Below are 20441 nucleotides of genomic sequence, written 5' to 3' on the forward strand. Positions count from 1 at the left end.
CGGATTATTAATGTTGACGTTGGGCAGGAATCCTCGAATTTTCTGTACTTTTATACAATATCGTTGCAACGGTGTTTAGGAAGTGATAGCTCATATAAAAAACCTTGCTCATATTTACGTTCTTCCTATAAATTCCACCATCTGAAAGTTTCAAATAGCACTAAAAATGGCATTTTGGCTGTCATGTCTCAAGTGGAAAAGCTAGGGCGAGTGGGCTGTTAGAACTTTTTAGAGTGATGTTTAATGGCTGATTTGAAAACTTCTCCTCATATCTACGTGCTTTTTATCAACTCTACCATTCGTAAGTAAGATATAGCACTGAAAACAACAATCTTGGTGTAACTTCTTAAGTGGAAAATCTTTGAAGCATAAAACGGTATCACTATAATAAATATGGGCCAAAACCCTTAACTGGAGGTGTGCAAGAACGTCTCCTGCAACTTCCTCCTCGAGTCCCCCTTAAAAAGTTACACAATTAAAGTCCTTATGCTTACCTGTCTGATAATCCACTACTTCTGTAAGCGTGATGCACTCATTTTTTAAGGCATATCCCGGGAAGACAGATTTTAAACCTATTGCTCATATCTACGTGCTTTTTATCAATTTTACCATCCAAAAGTGCCATATAGAACTAAAAACGGCACTTTTGGTAACACTTCTTAAGTGGAAGAGTTTGGAAGCATAAAATGGTACCATTGCAATAATTATGGTCCAAAGCCCTTAACTGAAGGTTTATAAGATCCCCTCACATATACTCCCCCTCCAGGTCATTTCATTGGCAAAGGCACTTGTTTCATTTAAAAAAGTTGGGGAAACAATCGAAAGTGCACTTTGTGGGAATGTGATATCAAGTCAAATTTATAAAAAGCGATTAAGCATAAATATAAGCTTTTAAATGAGACCTTAAACAGCTTTCTTTTGTTACAGTAGCCTTCTAGTTTCTGCTAGTCAGTAGGTGATTTGTAAAGCCATGTCTTCATTATGGCTTTTTCAGGCGAAGTTGGCTGAGTAAAAACAGCTTTTTGCTCATCGAAAAACAAACGTTCCTGAAAAAATGTATTGTTCTGTGAAGTATGGATAATGAACTTTATGTTATAGACTGAAAGTTTTTCTTAGCTGTCAAGATTTTTTGCAGTATTTTTAGAGCTGTCTTATCTCCGCTAGATCGGTAATAATTGGAAATTATATTAAAATTAAGTTTTAAATTGAAACTAAGAAGTAACATTAAAACTTAAAACAAACATACATTATTCTGTATAAATAAAAAAGATCATGGCAGCGTTGTTTCTGCATTAAATTTTAATCAAAAACGAACAAAGATTAATTTAAAAAAACAAAGTTTTTTCGAGGGAAGTAAACAGCGCAGTTGAAACGTAAAACGGACACAAATTATTACTTCACAGGCTATTTAGTATATATTAATATAAATAGTTTCGTGGTACAACTTTTGTTTGGAGGGAACATGTACTGACCTGGGTTTATCAGTTCGTTTCCTAAGACATGGTGCAGTATGCAGTCTCTGATACACCCTTCCATCAGTTTACAGACCAGTTACATGAGACATACTGGTCTGTTATTTTCCGCATTTGCTCTTTCCCCTTTCTTATGGATGGGCACAACAATCGCTTCATGCCAAATTTTTGGTAGCTCCCCTTCCTCTATAGAAGTATGGAAAGTCTCTAGCAGCAGCTCAACAATGTACTCAGCGCATTCATTTAGCCATACTGCCTAAATTCCATCTGGGCCTTTTGACTTGTCTGTCTGAAGTTTCTTAAGTTGGTTTATTACTTCCTCTTTTGTGAGTGTCATTTCAGGGGTTTGTCGCGCTTTTGTGACATCTTGATCGTCTTGTTTTGGTTTAAAAACTGAGCTGAAGAAGGAGTTGAGGCATTTGCCTTTTTTGACACTGTTTTGGCCGTTGATCCATCTTTGTTGACTAGGGTTGGTATTTGTCTCCTCGATGCCAGTCTGGAGTTGACGTGTTTCCAGAACTTTTTAGGGGCTGTTTTTGCTGCACTTGTTATCCTTTTTTCATGGTCTCTTTCAGTGTATCTTATTGCATCACGGAGTTTGCTTCTGCCTCTGTTGTACTGCATCTTAGCTCTTTGTGTGTCCAAGTTTAGAGATTCCAGTTTTCTGATTTTCGTAAATTTTTGGCTCTCAATGTTCATCAGCCGCTTCAGCTGAGAGTTAATATGTGGTAGTGTTCGCGGCTGACAGCTTTTCTTTGTTTTGGTTGAGCTTTCGGCCCTGCGAATCATGATGTCTTCTAATAGTTCAAATTTCTGGTCACATGTCTCTCCCGTCTGCAAGTATGTCCAATCCACTTGGCTAACTGTTTCTTTAAGCTTTGATTTATTAAGATTTCTGAATTCCTTTCTGTTGTAGTACTGTGGTTTTGTTTGATTCAGGTTCAGCTGGACAAGTAGAGTGATGTAGTCGCTTTTTCTTAGGGGTGGGAGTGAGCTTAGTTGATATACAGTATCAAGACTGCAGGTGAGCACTAACTCCAGGGTGTTTTCATTTGCGTTTTCGCGGAATCTGGTTGATCCATTTACCAACTGAGTCAGACGATGGTCTTTTAGCATACTGACAAAGGAATGATTAGGTGCTTGGTTTTCACCCCATTTGATTTCTGGGAAATTGAAGTCGCCTAGTATGTACATTGGGTGTTTCATGTCTAAGAGCTTAGTGAGAGCTGTGTTAAGGAGGTGTAGGGATTCTGTATTTTCTCCAACTGTTTGTGACGGTGACCTATAGACACAGCCAGAAACTAAATCGGACACCTTTATGAAGAGTGTCTCTAGTCCAATCTTGGCGCTATCTGCTCCTGGAGAGATTTGCTGGTATTTACATCCAGTTTTTACATAGTTGATGCACCCTCTGTTGCACTCCTGTAGCTTTGATGCTGCAGCTTCATAGTAGGGGACCTGTATTTCTGAATCCTGGATAACTATGTTTTGCTTTGGAGAGACTTCGGTTATGCAGATCATGTCTGGTTTCATATTGTGAACGAGGAGCTTCAGTTTACCCATTTTGTTTAACAGTTGGTCAGCATTGGTATATAGGATACACAACTCCTCGAGCTTTCCGTCAGATTTCCAGATCTTCTTTCTAGAAGAGTTGTCACATTTCTTATTGGTCAGCATTTTTTAGCAGGCTCTTTGGACCCTTTGTCATTGAAAATGTAGTCAGTTGCATTGTGATAGGTCTGTCATTTTTTGGTGGTTCTGCTGTTTTGAGAGTTTTAGGATTCCTTGTGTTTTCAGTTGATGTCTGATTACTGTTCTCCGAGGTTGTCAGTCGTCTAGGTACGTCATTTCGGAAGAAGGTCTGAAGACTTTGCCTATTCTCATAGCATTTTGGACTATATCCATCTTCAGTTGTACTTCTGATTCAGGCAGCTGAATCAATAAGGGTCGTCCTCTAGACCTAGCGTTTACTTCATTTCTGTTCTTGTTACCGAGCCTGGTGGCTTTTACAATAGCGGGAACCGGTAATTCAAGCTCATTTTCTATTATTTGCTTAACCTTGGACAGGTCATCAACATTTTTGTTCTCTGGCAGTTTTGACATTTTTGTTTTCCGTCGCTCTGTCTTCTGTAGGCAGAAAGCTTCTTCTCTCACAATTTTTCTCACTTCGTCTGTGTTGACAACCGGCGGTGAGTAATTCTGTTGGATGTTTTCAAGCTTTGAATTTACATCTAAGAATGCACTGTCTAAATATTGGTGCATCTAGTCAAAACTTAATATCTGGGCAAGCTCTGATCTTAGGAGTGCTATTTCAGAGGATATTTGCTTCACACAACTGTCAACCCCTGCTATCAAGTCGTACAGTACTTGAATTTCTGGAGACAGAGTTGGGGCGGGAGTATTTGGTAGTTTAGTCGGGCTTTTTGCACCTTGCCGAGATTCCCCACTGGAAGGAGTTGTTTTTTTGGCACCCTGATGAGGTAGCCACTGAATCGAAAGTAGTAGTTAAGTGTTCCTTGTTGTCTGTCATTCATGATTTGTTATTTATCTGAGGGGGACTCAAGCTATACAAAAGTATAGCTATATACAATTGGTCAAAATATATACACAAAACAGGGTATTATATACAAGTTCCTTACTTAAAAATCCTCATGGAACGTCCCAAAAATATACAATTTGTGTGAAGGCCAATATGCCAATAATTTTTCTAAGTATGTTTTTTCAGCCAATATCTTTTCTATTATTGCCTTGAAAATTCTCAAGGTAAACAAAGAATGTGGGAAGTGAAATCCTCAAATCAACTATTTCCAGCAGTTTAATGATTGAAATCCAGCTGGTACCAAATCGGCCTCTGTTTATTTAATATTACTCCCTTCTGCACAAACTGTTACCAAAAATACGCAAAAACGGATATATCAACATAATCTGTGGCGTTTTTAATATTTAACGTTAGGCAACTGCGCGCAATTGATGGACGCAAACTGCAAATTTGGAAGAAGGATTTAGCCCAGCCTTGTTTATAAAACAGCCAAAATAATTGTGTTAGAGAATTTGAAAATTTTGTGAAAACAGGACTATCAAGAGAAGTTTTCTTGATTATTTTTATTTATACAAAGTTGGGAATTTATCTCAACCATGATCCCAATGAAATTACCCCCAGAGAAGGGGGATACCAATAACCAAGTGCTAGGCACCATCTCTTAATTACTAAGTGACCTTACTGAGGACTCAGACTCCAATGAAACCATGATCACAGTCCACTCTGAGGACTGAAATCACCATGATGATGGCTTCAAAACGATCACTCCTAAAAGATCCAAGAGAAAACGGTACACCAGTTTCTCGCCATTAAAGACAGTTTCTACAACACCCCCATCTTTTTTGGAAGAAGAGCACTTCATCCACATTCTGCCTACCTCTCCTGAAACTATGTTCCAAATAAAAAACATCCAAACAATTCGACTTGAGCTCTTCAAAATTCTGAAAAATAATTTCAACATCAACAGAGATGGTTCAATCTTAATATCTATTCAAGCAGGCTTTGAAAATGCAAAAACAACTCTTTTGTCACTTAACTCCCTTGGAGGCATTAAGGTCCATTCAAAGCAATGGATACGCCCTCCCCCTGCCCAAACAAAAATTGTCATTTACAATATCCCTAATGGTATTTCTGAAACTGACTTAAAGGATGGCCTTATAAACTGCAAAGGCCAAAAAATATCAGTATCCAGACTTGGAAAACCCAACAATGATGGCATATACACATCTAAATCCTAACTTTTCACCGTGGACTCCACCCTAGAGAACTTCAGTGAACCTATATCCCTATTTGGCCAGATAAAGCCCTACAAAGAGTACAAGGCTAAGCCAATACAGTGTGATATATGTTTGATAATGGGTCACACAAAACAACACTGCAAAAAAAACCTGAAAAGGTGTAATCTATGCCAAAATATCCATCCTCCAAACACAGCAAACTGTGCAAACAAGAAATTATCATCAATCAATTGGAAAGGCTCCCATTCTTCACACAATTGATTTGTATGTCCAAAATACAAGTCAAAATCAATGGCTCTAAGGTTGTCTGAAAAAGAAAACATTCCTTTTAAGTTTACAAAAAATAAGCTCAAGGTGCATACTGCAGATACACCTAAATTCTCTGAATCAAACACACAACCTAATCAAAAGACTCTAGAGGATACAGCTACAAGAACCCAACCACAAAAAACATTCCCTGGAATCAAGACCTTAGACTTTCCCCCCCTTCCAGCCAGAGACCAAGACCCTGAATCTTCTATAAGTAAACCTGCAAAACCAACTTCATCAAAATCACCAAAGAAAACATCAGAAGAAAATCCAAATCTACTTACAAACTTATGCCTCTACATATTCAACTTCAACTCATTTTCCAGAACATCCCTCACAGAAGATCAGAAATCCTCAATTCTTGAAGAGATGGCTAATACCTACTTCCCAAAAAATCTTAAGGACACAGCCAACACAAATTTCAGCACTATACTCAATAAACTAAATCTATCTATCAATGGCTAACCCTCAGTTACCTCTATCCCCCACAATTTTGCAATGGAATGTGAGATCATTAAATGATTATAAAATTACTGACCTTCTTAAGTATACTTCTTCACACAACATAGACATACTATGCCTCCAAGAAACCCATTTAAACTCATCAGTTAATCTAAAAATTCTTGGTTATGATGTCCTAAGAAAAGACAGATCTTCCAATAGAATTGGTGGTGGAGTTGCCATCCTTGTACAATCACACCTCAAACTCTGTGGTATAAGCCTCCTTGATTTCAGTCATGATATTGATGCAATTGGTGTAAAGTTGTGGCTGGCAAACATGGAGGTCACTGTTATTAACTTATATAATCCAAATGGTAACAACAATGGACATGATTTTTTCAATTTTATATATAATAAATTCTCAAATTTAAATTTAGTGCTTGTTGGGGACTTCAATGCCCATAGTCCTATCTGGGGTTATTCACCTCAAAATAATGCTGGAAAATACATAAAGGAATTCCTCACCAATTTTACCAATAAAGTATTAGTGACTCCTAGACACCTAAATACCTACTTCAGCAAAAGAAGTGGGAGTTATTCAACTATTGACCTTCAATTAGTCTCATCAAGTTTAATAAATAAAACTGCTGTCAACAGAATAGACAACCTCCTAAGTGACCATTTTGCCATATGCACAAAAATTGGTGACCCAGCCATCATTGATAATTTCATTTCACACTATGTATGGCAAAAAGCAGACTGGCCAAACTTCTCCCACATTCTCTTAAACCATGACTACTCTTCACGCTCCACTGACCCAAACCAACTCTCCAAAAATCTCACATCATTACTTCTTGATGCTGCAAAACTTACCATACCCCAGTCCCAACGCCCAAAAACACTGAAGAATAACAAACCCCCTAAGCCATGGTGGACATCCTCTTGCCAAGAGGCTTGGCACAATAAAAGGAATGCCATCAGACCCTTCAAAAGAAATCCATCCACTGGAAAATATATAGCAAAGCTACAAGCAGAGGCAAAACTTAAGAGAACAATCAAACTTGCAAAAGAAGAGGCATGCAAAAACTTTCTCTTATCAGTGTCCCACAAAGCACAAGAGTCAAAGATTCATAAATTCCTAGACAAGATGTGTGGCAAATTCTCCACACAGAACCCCTTCCATTACCAGCTAACTCTAAATGGTCAGCAGCTGGAAACCAACAAAGAAAAAGCTAAATTCTTAGCAGATTTTTTTTAAGAAGAATTTCAAAAACACCCCTCATAATCCACCTCAGATCAGCCTAACACCCCATTTTGACTTGCTTGAGTCCCAGTATCTACTCTAAAATTTTACAATGATTGAGCTGAATAAAGCAATCAATTCAATCAAACCCAAAACGTCTTGCAGCCACGACCAGATCCATCCATCTTTGCTCCAACACCTTCCAATAGAGTTTAAAAAAACACTCTTATCTCTCTTCAACAATGCCTGGAGCAATTCCTTCTTCCCATCTGCTTGGAAAACATCACTCATCATCCCTATATTGAAACAAAATAAACCAAAAGAGGAACCCAACTCCTTCAGACCCATTATGATCACCCCAGTTCTGGGAAAATTATATGAGAAGATAATTCATTACCAATTGTATTGGTTTGCTGTCTAACCACCTCATCCCACATACCCAAACAGCATTTCGGATACACCATTCTTCCATTGATGCATTTATTCGCTTAACCAATGCGATATTTAAGTGTCTGTAAGATAACCAAATCCTAGTTGCAGCCTTTTTGGGCTTCCAAAATGCATATGATAATATCCAACATCAACTCCTGCTGCAAAAATTATCAAAAAGGGTTTTCCAATATCTGTAGTGAATTTCTTTAAAAGTTACCTATCCGAATGCTCTTTTGTTCCCTAAGTAAAGTCCTTCATCTCTTCTAAGAAGTCTGTCTCCAAGGGCCGTCCCTAATCGGCTGTCCTCAGCTGTCTCCTGTTTTGACTGTATTTATGGGATCTGAACCAACCCCAAACAAACATTCAGTTTGCAGATGATATAATCTTATGGTCTACCTCAAATAATTTTGAACTAGCCCAATCCAAGTTACAAAAGTTGCTTTATGCCTTTGAATGTTTCTCCAAGAATTCATGCCTACCCACCGCCCCATCAAAATCAGCTATAGTACAGTTTCATAATAAGAGAAATCCCCAATCTGCCCTATTAACCCTAAATGGTGTTGTCATCCAAGAGCAACAACACGTCAAATATCTAGGCCTCACTCTAGACCAAAAATAACTTTCAGGTTCCACATTGAAAATGTGAGAATAAAATGCCTCAGAAAAATGCGCGTCTTACAAAGGCTACTTAATACACCTTGGGGTTGCCATGAAAAAACTCTAATAAATTTCTATAAGACTTATATCAAATCTCAGATTGATTATGGACTAATTGTCTATGGCTCATGCTCAAATACCCTACTATGCAGTCTGGAGACTGTCCAGAATACTATGATATAAGTATTTTATAAGTATATAAGTATTTTTGGGTCTTGTTTAAGGTTGAAATAGTATCAATCATAGGCAGAGCAAAAGGGCTGCCTAAGTAAAGAACAATGTGGGCACAATGTATTATTTATTTTTCATTCTCCATACCCAGGTGCTTTGCATCGAAGGAGTTGTCAAAGAAACTTCAAAAAGGGCTAATTCGATTGGAAATTGGAGTGACTAGTGCCCTTCTTAATAGTCGAAAATGATGGAAGGGCAACTGCCCCCCCCCACGCCCATAATTACCCCAAACATACCAAATAGAAATTTTTCGATAGTCATTTTGTTCAGTATAGTTGATTCCCAAATAGAAAATCTTTCTGAGGAGGACACTCCCACACAACCCTCGGGGCAAGGGTTTTAAGTTATGCGCTGGGGGCATATAAGGTTTTTATAGAAGGAGTTGTTGTAGAAACTTAAAAAAAAGCTCATTCAATTGGTATTTCAAAGGGTTAGTGCCCTTTTTAATAGTCGAAAGTGATTGGAGGGCAACTAGCCCCCCCCCATGCCCATCATTCCCCCAAACACATCCCATCAAAGTTTTGAGACAGCCATATTGTTCAGTGTAGTTGATTTCCTGATAGAAAGTATGTTTTTGAGGAAGACACTCCCCTACAGCCCTTGGGGCAAGGGTTTTAAGTTATGCCCTGGGGGCATATAAGGTTTTTATAGAAGGCATTGATGTAGAAACTTCAAAAAAGGCTCATTTGATTGGAAATTCAAAGGGCTAATGCCCTTTTTAATTGTAGAAAATTATTGGAGAGCAACTAGCCCCCCCCCCCACGCCCATCATTCCCCCAAAAACATTCAATTAAAATTTTGAGATAGCCATCTTGTTCAGCGTAGTTGATTTCCACATAGAAAATATGTTTTTGAGGAGGACACTCCCCCACAACCCTTGGGGCGAGGGTTGTAAGTTATGCCCGGGGGGCATATAAGAACAATGTTGGCACAATGTATCATTTATTATTTTTTTTTCCTTTAGAGCAGGGCTCTTTGTATCAAAGAAGTTGTTGTAGAAATTATGAAAAGGGCTCATTCAATTGAAAGTATTAAAGAGGGCATTAGCCCTTTCAATTTCCAATTGAGTCAGCCCGTTTTGAAGTTTTTACGATAACGCTATCTATAAAAACCTTATCTGACCCCAGGGAATAACTTACAACCCTTGCCCTGAGGGGTATGGGGGTTGGTCATTCTCAAAGAAATAATTTGCAGAACTTTCTACTACGTTGAACAAAAAGGCAATCTCACAGTTTTGATTGGATGTGTAGTGGGAAATCGTGGGTGTAAGAGGGAGGTTATTCGCACTCAAGTCACTTTCTACTGTTAAAAACGGCACAAGCCCTTTCAATTTACAATTCACTTACCTCTTTTTGAAGTTTCTATGACAACTCTTTCTATAAGAACCTTATATGCTCCCAGAGTATAACTTACAACCCTTACCTTGAGGGCTGTGAGGGGGGGGCGGTCATCATCCTCAAAGACCTATTTTCCAGAATTTTCAAATACATTGATCAAAATAGATGTCTCAAAATTTTGATTGGATGTGTTTGGAAGAATGGTGAGCGTGAGAGGGGGGTTAGTTGCTCTCCATACTTTTTCGACTATTAAAAAGGGCACTAACCCTTTCAATTTCCAGTCAAATGAACCCTTTCTAAGTTTCTACGACAACACTTTCTATAAAAACCTTATATGCCCCAGGGTACAACTTAAAACCCTTGCCCTGAGGGGTTTGGGGGGCTAGTAATCCTCAAAATCATTATTTCCAGAACTTTCAACAACGTTGAACAAAATGGGTATCTAAAAGATTTTAATTGGATTTGTTTGGGGAAAGGGTGGGCGTGAGAGGGGGGTTAGTAGCTCTCCAATCACTTTTGACTATTGTAATGGGCACTATCCCCTTCAATTTTCAATCAAATGAGCCCTTTATTGAAGTTTCTACGACAACATTCTATAAAAACCTTATATGCCCCCTGGGTATAACTTAAAGCCCTTGCCCTGAGGAATATGGCGGGTTATCATCCTCAAAGACATAATTTCCAGAACTTTTAACTACATTGAATAAAATGAATATCTCAAAATTTTGATTGGATGTGTTTGGGGAAATGATGGGCGTGAGAGGGAGTTAGTTACCCTTCAATTACTTTCAACTATTACAAAGGGCACTAGCCCTTTCAATTTTCAATTGAATGAGCCCTTTTTGAAGTTATACGACATCGCATACTATAGAAACCTCATATGCCCCCAGGGTATAACTTACAACCCTTTGCCTAAGGGCTTTGGGGGGTGGTCATCCTAAAAGACATAGTTTTTGGAACTTTCAACTACGTTGAAAATAATGGCTATCTCAAAATTTTGAGTGTATTTGTTTGGGAAAATGATGGGCGTGAGAAGGGGATTAGTTGTCCTCTAATTATTTTCGACTGTTCAGAATGCCGCTAGCGATTTCAATTTTCAATGGAATAAGCCCTTTTTTTAGTTTCTACGACAACGCTTTCTATAAAAACCTTATATGCCCCAAGGGCATAACTTACAACCCTTGCCCCCAGGGCATAACTTATAACCCTTGCCATTAGGGCTGTGGGGGGTTGTCATCCTCAAAGACGTAATGCTCAGAACTTTCAACTACTTTGAACTAAATGGCTATCTCAAAAGTTTGATTGTAGGTGTTTGGGGAAATGGTGGGCGTGAGATAGGGGGATTGTTTGCCCTCCAATTACTTTCGAGTAATTGGAGGGCAAGACTAAGTCACTATGGCTAGGAATAAGTGAAGATGAAAAGGTGAAGTTGGGTAATGAAAAGATTGATCAGTTAGACAGTCACTAACTGATCTTCACTTACCTTGGTTGTATTATTAGTAAAGATGGTGGGAGCAGTGAAGATGTCAAAAGTAGAATAGTCAAGGCTCAAGGTGTTTTTTCATAGTTAAAAAAAAGTTTGGAAGAATAGGAAGATAAGTCTGCAAACCAAGATTAGAATATTAGAAGCTGCAGTGATGACAGTTATCAAATATGGCTCGGAAGCATGGGCGCTCCGAAAAGTGGATGAAGATTTACTAGATGTCTTCCAGAGAAATTGCTTAAGGATTGTTCTGGGTTCCCGGCTGACTGACCGTATTTCAAACAATAGGCTATACAAAAATGTGGTTCAATACCGCTCTTTAGGGCTATAATGAAAGAAAGGTTGAGGTGGCTTGGGCACGTTGTGCGGATGAAGGATGACAGACTGCCGAAGATTGTTCTTTTCGGCCAACCGTCTAGGGCTAAACAGAAAGCAGGTCGTCCTCATCTGGGGTGGGAGGACGTCATAAAGAAAGATTTGAAGGAAATGGGAACTTCATTGGCGGGTGTAAAAAGGGAGGCTTTGAACAGATTGGGATGGAGGAGGAGCGTGCGTAGCTGTGTTGGCCTCTGGCAGCTAGGTGCTGCGGTGAGTTTGTAGTAGTAGTAGTAGTAGTAGTAATTACTTTCGGCTGTTAAAAAGGCCATTAGCCATTTCAATTTCCAATGGAATAAACCCTTTTTGAAGTTTCTACGACAACGCTTTCTATAAAAACCTTATATGCCCCAAGGCATATAATCTCTCATATAAATTACTTTTATATATTAGAAGAATTACCTATATTGTTTGCAGGATACACAGCAATTAGTATGAAGGCGGGCAATGAGGAGGAACTAATGTGGAATTTATAGCTTTTGGGAGAGCTTCGAGGTCAGTGAGGCATGTGCTCTTTCGAACTTTAATTATTGGAGTTTTCGCCACAGAAAGAGTTGATGTATTTAGATATTTAGGTACTTATATAGATTCAGCTTTGTCATTTAAAGCCCATATTAATAAACACGTGGCAACAGTGTATAGGAATCTGGGGTATTTGCATAGATGGAATTTTTCTGTTTCCAAACCAAATCTCGAGTACTTTATATTTTTCATTAGCCTAGTTGAATGCTTTTTCAATATTTTCTGAGTGTTTGGGATATTTATTTTCCCTTCACATTTACGAGGGCTCCAAATTGTTTAAAATAAATCAATAACAATACCGGACCATTTTTGACACACCCTAGTAAGACAGAAAAATTTTCTGAAACTAAAACATCTTTTTTATTTCTATAGATTCTTAATTTGGAACACATTTTTCCCCTTAATTTGGGCATATGGTTTTTAAAAATCAAAGCTATAGATTATTTTTTCCATAGAATGACACTTCTGGTTGAAACTAAGCATAGCCATTTATCAAGAGCTAGGAATATTTTTTTTATTTTCTGTTTGTTAAAAATAAGAGATCAAGACGCAGATTAAGATATCAACTTCCCCAGATTGCCAGCAAATATAAGCTATTTTATTTAGCAAGTGAATGATCATCACTATACACATAAAAAGAGATTGACAGAGATAGTCCTTTTCGCCTAAAGTAGCGGGGGTTGAATGTATTATTAATTTATATTATATTTTGTTTTGCGAATCCCATCCCTATCTCCACAAGTCAAGGATTTGTCTTTTCTTTTTTCTACTCTTTCTTCTTCCTTTCTTGTTTTCTTTTCCTCTGTACTCTGTTACAGTACATTTTTTTTTTAGCGGGGTGGGAGTTATATTTCTTTTTTCAATGAAAATACCCCTCAAAACTGTATTTTTCAAAATCCAGGAGGGGACTCTCTTGGACTCCAGGATTCTTGATTTCAACTTCTGTAGGTTAAGTATTAGTCGATTAGCATGAAACCAAGAATTTACATCAAAGCAATAGTTTCAAGGGACCATTGAAGGTCCTCCTCATTTCCTGCTTTCAAACTAATTGTTGTGTATCCTGCAAACATTATAGGTAAATCTTCTAATATTTATAAGAAATTTTAATAAAAGAGATAAGATATTTATTATCTATATATTAATTTATATTATTTTTAATGTCTGGAAAAACGGTTGAAAAATTTATGTGCCAGCTCTTCTGCTTTTGTTTTCTTTTTATCCGCTATTTTCTTCTTTTTTTTTAAATGAATACATTAAGTTCCTTTGCTTTTGACTTGACTTGACTTTATTTAACAAAAACATATACATAAATTTTATACAAAGGAGAAGAGAGGAATCTCGTAATGTCTCCTTTATCAAACAATAGGGGGAAAATATTTTTTACACTTCCCGCTAACAAAGCTTCAGAAAGAAAAGAAAATTTGATAAGAACATAACAAAATTTAAAATAAATTTAAAGAAGAAATTAAAAAAAAACAAACATATATGACTTAACTATCGAATCACGGAGATAGGGATGGGATTTATTTAACAATTTATAAATAAATCAATAATACAATCAATCCCCGCTACTGTAGGCTGAAAGGACCATCTTCTTCAATTTCTTTTTATATATGTATAGAGTGATGGTGATTCACTTACTAATTCAAATAACTTATATTTATTCGCAACCTGAGGAAGTTGATATCTTAAACTGAGTCTGGATCTCTCAATTTTAACAAACGGGAAAAGAAACTTAATCATAGCTCATGATAAAAGGCTATGTTTATTTTCTACCAAAAGTTTCATACTATTGAAAAAATGATCTTTATGTTGGATTTTCAAAAACCATATGCCCAAATTAAGGTGCAAAATTTGTTTTAAATCTAGAATATCAGGAAATAGAAAAGATGTTTTAATTTCAGATAATTCCTGTCTTCCTAGGGTGTGCTAAAAAATGGTCCAGATTTCTTATTGATTTATTTTGAACAATTTGGAGTCCTCGTAAATGTGAAGGGAAAGTCAGCATCCAAACGCTCGGACAATACTGGAAATAACAATCAATTAATGAAAAATATAAAATTGCATTCCTTTATAGGCTATGTAACATATTCCCAATAACTTGCTACCTCTCTATAATTCAGTTGTCATGGTAATATGCTTAGTTTCTAACAAAACTATAATTGATTCTTGACAGCAGGATAATATAGATGGTGAATATTATTGTGCATATAAAAAAAAAAATACAAAGGCACGGAATTTAAGAAAAAATAAAATTAAATTAGGGTATTTATATATCTTCAACTTGAATTGCCACCATGGCAATTGTGTCACAGTCTTCTTCTAAAGGTCTAAAAAAATAATCAGATTTGTAATGTCTTTGACTTCTGAAGGAGTTGAGCTTTTTCTTTCAACTGTATTAAGATTAAATATACTCTGCAGTGGTTAAAAGTCATTATTAGTCATCAATCCTTATTTCTTTTTTACTTTAGGGCTGTCCCGACTAAAAATCTGTGTTGTATCCTTGTTTAGATGATAGTATTATACTTCTCATAATTTGCATTAACGCTGTTCCAAGATCTTTCATGGACTTGCCACAAATTCCGAAAATGGCTTATCCCATCACAGTTTCTGAGAATTCTTTTATTAAAATCGGTAAGTTGTACAGTTAAATTGTCCGTTACAGAATAAAAGGGAACCTACAGATTTATGTTTAATAGACCAGAGATGGGGCATGTAAAAGATTTATCCAAGTGAAAGATTATATAAAAACAAAAGTAATATAAAGAAAGCGGAGAAAGCGTTAGAATATCAACTAAGGTGGTGTGAAGTGGAGGCCTTGGATAAAATTGCCGAGGATCTATAAGATGCAAATAGCTGGCGTAATAGTAAAATATTGTACTGGTATGTTGATAAATTTAGAGGGAGTAGTCAATCCGGACTTGTCCCGGTTAAAGATAGGAATTGGGCCCCAATTAGTGATAAGGAAAGGGTTACACTGAAGTGATTAGTGCTATGAACGAAAATAACACTGTTTGCGATCAAGATAGGAAATGAGGTTTTGCAGCTGGTTTTGTGTTCAATCAGGAATTAAGCAGAGTTGTGTTCTATCCTCCTTCATATAAATCATTTTGATGGACTTTGTCTTAAGGAACACAGGAAAGAGAACGGGATAGCATGGAATCAAATGGGGAGGGAAAAAAGCCCTGGACTTAGATTATGCTGACGATTTAAGCATCCTAAATGAAAGTTTGAGCAAAATGAATGAACTTTTAGAGGTTTTGCGAGCTCAGGAAGCAAAAATAAGTTCAAAAATTAATGTTAAAAAAGTCACTAACGCTTGAAATAAGTGAAGATGAAAACTGACGTTGGGTAACAAAAAGATATATCTCCTTGACAGCTTCACTTACCTTGGTAGTATTATTAGTAAAGACGGTGAGAGCAGTTAAGATGTTAAAAATAGAATAGCTAAGGCTAAGGGTGTTTTTTCACAGTTAAAAAAAAGTTTCGAAGAATAGGAGGATAAGTTTGCAAATAAGATTAGAATTTTGAAAGCTACAGTAATGACAGTGCTCAGATATGGCTCTGAAGCATAGGTGCTGCGAAAAGTGGATGAAGATTTGTTAGATGTTGTCCAGAGAAATTACCTACGGATTGTTCTGAGTACCAGACTGACTCACTGTATTTCAAACCATAGGCTGTACGAAAAGTGAATCCGCTTTCTAGAGCTGTAATTCGAGAAAGGTTGAGATGCCTAGGGCATGTTTTGCGGATGAAGGTTGACAGATTGCCGAAGATTGTTCTTTTGGCCAATCTTCTAACACTAAACTGAAAGCAGGTTGTCCGCGGTTGAGTTTGGAGGAAGTTATAAAAAATATGTAAAGAAAATGGAAAGTTCCCGGGAGTTTGTAGAGAGGGAAACATTTAATAGATTGGGATTGAGGAGTTGCTTGTGAAGCTTTGTCGGTCTCTTGCGGCTTGGCTTTGCGGTGAGTTGTAAGTAGCATTAGGAGTATATGCACATGGATCTAACAATTCAGGGCTTAGGGATGATAAAAGCGACATCTTTGTGATGCAAAACATATTTAAATTAAATATATTGGCTTTAATATTGAAGTTTGGTGAGACAAGTTATCTTTTGGTGGAGAAACTTTTTGTCAATACTTTATCTGTGCTGGTATGATGAGCAAAATATTTTTATCAAGGCAGGGGTAGTTAAGGGGGTTGAAATGGGAATATCTAATTATAATACATATAAGAGGGGAATAAAGTTAGGTGACTTCGCTTGCTGAGCTTTGGGAGACTATATTTTGTATTTTATGTTTGCAGAACTAATACAGAAAACCTCAATCAATCGGTATTCTTTTAACTTTAATTTTTTTTTTGTGATTGTCTAGCTGTAAAATATTAATTTTTTATTCAATACATTATCATTAACCTTCACATATCCAGCAACTCGTTTATGGTATGAATTTGTTTTGCTAGGAATATCAGGTTTTAATTCGTTCCATGTTAATGAATTTTGTCAAATAATTTTGTTTTTTTTTGCTTTATAAAGAGAAGATTTTAAAAAAGATTTGTGAAAAAACCTGCATATACATCTGATTTAATGTATACATGTAATGTCTGTATATTTACATTTTTACACGTAACCAAAAAGAAAAAGCTGTCAGGTTTTTTTAGTAAGCTTTACTTTCTAATTTTTCTATGTCTGTTAAATTTGAATTTCATTTTAGAAGTTGAAGATGCTTTACCAGGTGACAGCGAGAAGTCCTTTCATTTTCCAAGCCATTATTTGTCACCGAAGCGGGAAGAGGTTCCTTTGCTTAATTTACCTAGCATTTCAGGACCATATAAATTTGAATACGACATCCAGGAATCCAAATATTCTATCAATGAAGGTACATCTGAAACTGTACATGAGAAACTGTTTAAGTGTAATGTTTGTGATAAAACCTTTTCTGATTCATCATATTTGAGCATACATCAAAGCATTCATACGAGTGAGAAACTGTTTAATTGTGATGTTTGTGACAATACCTTTTCTCAATCATCAAATTTGAAGAGACACCAAAGAGTACATACAGGTGAGAAACCGTTTAAGTGTGATATGTGTGACAAGACCTTTTCACGAGTGCACATTTTAAACCGGCACCAAAGAGTACATAAGGGTGAGAAACCGTTTAAGTGTAATGTTTGTGACAAAACCTTTTCTGACTCATCACATTTGAATAAACACCAAAGAGTGCATACTGCTGAAAAACTGTTTAAGTGTGATGTATGTGACAAGACGTTTTCTCGTATGCAGGATTTCAACAAGCACCAAAGAGTTCATACAGGTGAAAAACCGTTTAAGTGTTATGTATGTTACAAAACGTTTTCACGAGCGTAAATTTTGACCCGGCAGCAGAGATTGCATACGGGTGAGAAACCGTTTAAGTGTAAATTTTGTAACAAAACTTTTTCTGACTCGTCAAGTTTGTATAAACACCAAAGAGTTCATACGAGTGAGAAACCGTTTAAGTGTGAAGTTTGTGACAAGACGTTTTCTCGTATGCAGGATTTCAACAAGCACCAAAGAGTACATACAGGTGAAAAACCATTTAAGTGTGGTATGTGTGACAAGACGTTTTCACGAGGGGAGATTTTAAACCGGCACCAAAGAGTACATACGGGTGAGAAACCATTCAAGTGTAATGTTTGTGACAAAACCTTTTCTGACGTAGGAAATTTGAACCAGCACCAAAGAGTACATACAGGTGAGAAACCGTTTAAGTGTGAAGTATGTGACAAGACGTTTTCACGAGTGCACACTTTAACCCGGCACCAAAGAGTACATACGGGTGAAAAACCGTTTAAGTGTAATGTTTGTGACAAAACCTTTTCTGACTCGTCAAATTTGAATAAACACCAAAGAGTACATACGGGTGAGAAACCGTTTAAGTGTGATGTATGTGACAAGACGTTTTCTCGTATGCAGGATTTCAACAAGCACCAAAGAATCCACACGGGTGAAAAACCGTTTAAGTGTGATGTTTAAACCTTTTCTGTCTCATCAAATTTGAATAAACACCAAAGAGTACATACGGGTGAGAAACCGTTTACGTGTGAGATTTGTGACAAGACCTTTTCTGAAGCAGGACATTTGAAATCGCATCAAAGAATTCATACAGGTGAGAAACCATTTAAGTGTGATGTATGTGACAAGACCTTTTCTCATTCATCAAATTTGAAGGCACATCAAAGAATTCATATGGATGAGAAACCGTTTAAGTGTGATGTTTGTGACAAAGACCTTTTCTCATTCATCAAATTTGAACACCCATAAAAGAATGCATATGTGACCAAACCTTTCCTCAAGCAGGAAATTTGAACAAACACCGAAGATGGCATACGGATGAGTAGCCAATTAAACGTATGTATGTATGTATGTATGTGATGTATTTGAGAAGAGTTCTTTGCAAGTTGTTTCAATACTTATCAAAGACTGCAATCAGGTGAGAAACCTCTCATATGTGCAAAAAAGCTTCTGATTTTTTCAATTTTCACAAGCAGTACATTTTCGCAAATTTCGCAGTACAATTTTCACAATAAGTACATAGGGGAGTAAAGGAAGATTGTTGCAACACAAGCTGTGGCCTCATTGGTCTGTGGCTATTATTCTCACAACCAATTAGTAATACATCGAATTAGTTTTTTGTTCAATTTTTTTTTTATGTGTTTAGTGTTTTTTAGCAATTTCATCATCATCCAGTGAAAAGTAGTGATCAATATTGGCCTGATTGTAACAAATGTGATGAATGTAAAAAATGCTTGTCTAAAACAAAGTTTTTGATGAAAAATTAATGCTGTTCCACGCTGGTTAATTCTTATATTTAAATTAGTACTTTGGATATTTATATAATTTTCTGTTAATTCTGTTTTTTGAAAGTGAAGATTTTTTTTTCATCCATCCAATGTGGAACCACACGAACCGAAGAAGGCAAATCCCTATCCTCTGGAAAAATTTCCTCTTAAATTGATAATCTCAAAAGAAACAGAAATTTACATTGTCCAAAACTGAATTCATAATAGTTAGGATTTTTAAACCAACCAATTACCTTAAACCAGAAAAGAAGATACAATTAGATGTCATTTTTTTTTCATTTAGTTCCACAAAAAGAAAAAAAGATGAAAAGAATAAAAAGGCTAAAGAAACAGGAACCAGGGATCAATTGACAAAAACAAATGTTTGGCTCATGTTTTTCCTTTTCCTCTTTATATTTTTCTATCATCTTTTTCCTCATGTTTTTCCTTTTCCTCTTTATATTTTTCTTCTGATCCTAACTGAATTACTCCTGTTTTGATAAAAAGAAAAAAACCTGTCAGATAAATTTTAACCACAGGTGCAACACTTCGTTTATTGTATTGTGCAGAATTAGGCTGTGTCTTTGGACTAAGAGACGCAATCGCTCAAAAAAAAACACCTTGGGGGTGGAGGTTCCACTGTTACTAATTATGAGTAAGGTTCCAATTTGTTATAAAGTGTTGTTTTGATTTACTATGATTCTATTAGGCCAAAGGCTTAAAATTACCAAAGCTCCAATAACTCCTTAAACATCTTATTTTATTTATTTTGAAACTCTTTGTTGCACTCAGTAAACCTGCAATCTGAAAACAACCTCTAATCTGAAAACAACCTGGGAAACCTGTTCCTCGTGCTCCCAGATATAGTTACTTCTAAAGAAAGAATAAATTGATAAATTTTTTCTTTTCTAGACAATCGAGTGTTGTAAGTATTAGTTGAACTGATCGTAATAAATGTCTAACTGGTTGCCAAAAATTGGCCGTTTTCTTAGGTCAAAAAAAATCCGGATGTTCTCAAATTGATTTACTAAGATTACTTGGGTTGTTAAAAGAAATATGTACAGATTAGGATCACAAATAAGACTAGTTAGTTTTATTCATCTATTTTGAATTTTTGGCAAGTTAAATTTGTAAAAAATCACCGATTTGCAACTTTAAACTATGTATTCAGTTTCCAATTGAATATGTGTCACTACCTTACTTTTTCTCAAGAATATGAATCAATCCTAATTATTCTTAATAATTATTTATGCAATTTACTGCTTTGTATAAAATATGTTGGCAGAAGGCATCCTGAAATCATTTGTTATACAAATTATCTAGACATACGTTCCAAG

General features: G+C 36.3%; 2 protein-coding genes across 2 annotated transcripts; one reads left to right on the forward strand and one right to left on the reverse strand.

Moving 5' to 3' along the window:
* Positions 1–1805: 1805 nt before the first annotated feature.
* LOC148938930 (uncharacterized) lies at positions 1806–3149 on the reverse strand. Its single transcript, XM_089107432.1, has one exon. It carries the CDS (start codon positions 3147–3149, stop codon positions 1806–1808), a length of 1344 nt encoding a protein of 447 aa, XP_088963558.1.
* Positions 3150–14296: 11147 nt separating this feature from the next.
* On the forward strand, positions 14297–19100 carry LOC148938931 (uncharacterized). Its single transcript, XM_089107433.1, has 4 exons — positions 14297–14913; positions 16995–17335; positions 17666–18269; positions 18432–19100. Exons 1-4 carry the CDS (start codon positions 14844–14846, stop codon positions 18584–18586), a joined length of 1170 nt encoding a protein of 389 aa, XP_088963559.1. The 5' UTR covers positions 14297–14843; the 3' UTR covers positions 18587–19100.
* Positions 19101–20441: the final 1341 nt, after the last annotated feature.

Source organism: Artemia sp. Qi Xiang Cuo, unplaced genomic scaffold (genome assembly GCF_049724085.1).
Source record: "Artemia sp. Qi Xiang Cuo unplaced genomic scaffold, ASM4972408v1 HiC_scaffold_29, whole genome shotgun sequence".
NCBI classification, from domain to species: domain Eukaryota; kingdom Metazoa; phylum Arthropoda; class Branchiopoda; order Anostraca; family Artemiidae; genus Artemia; species Artemia sp. Qi Xiang Cuo.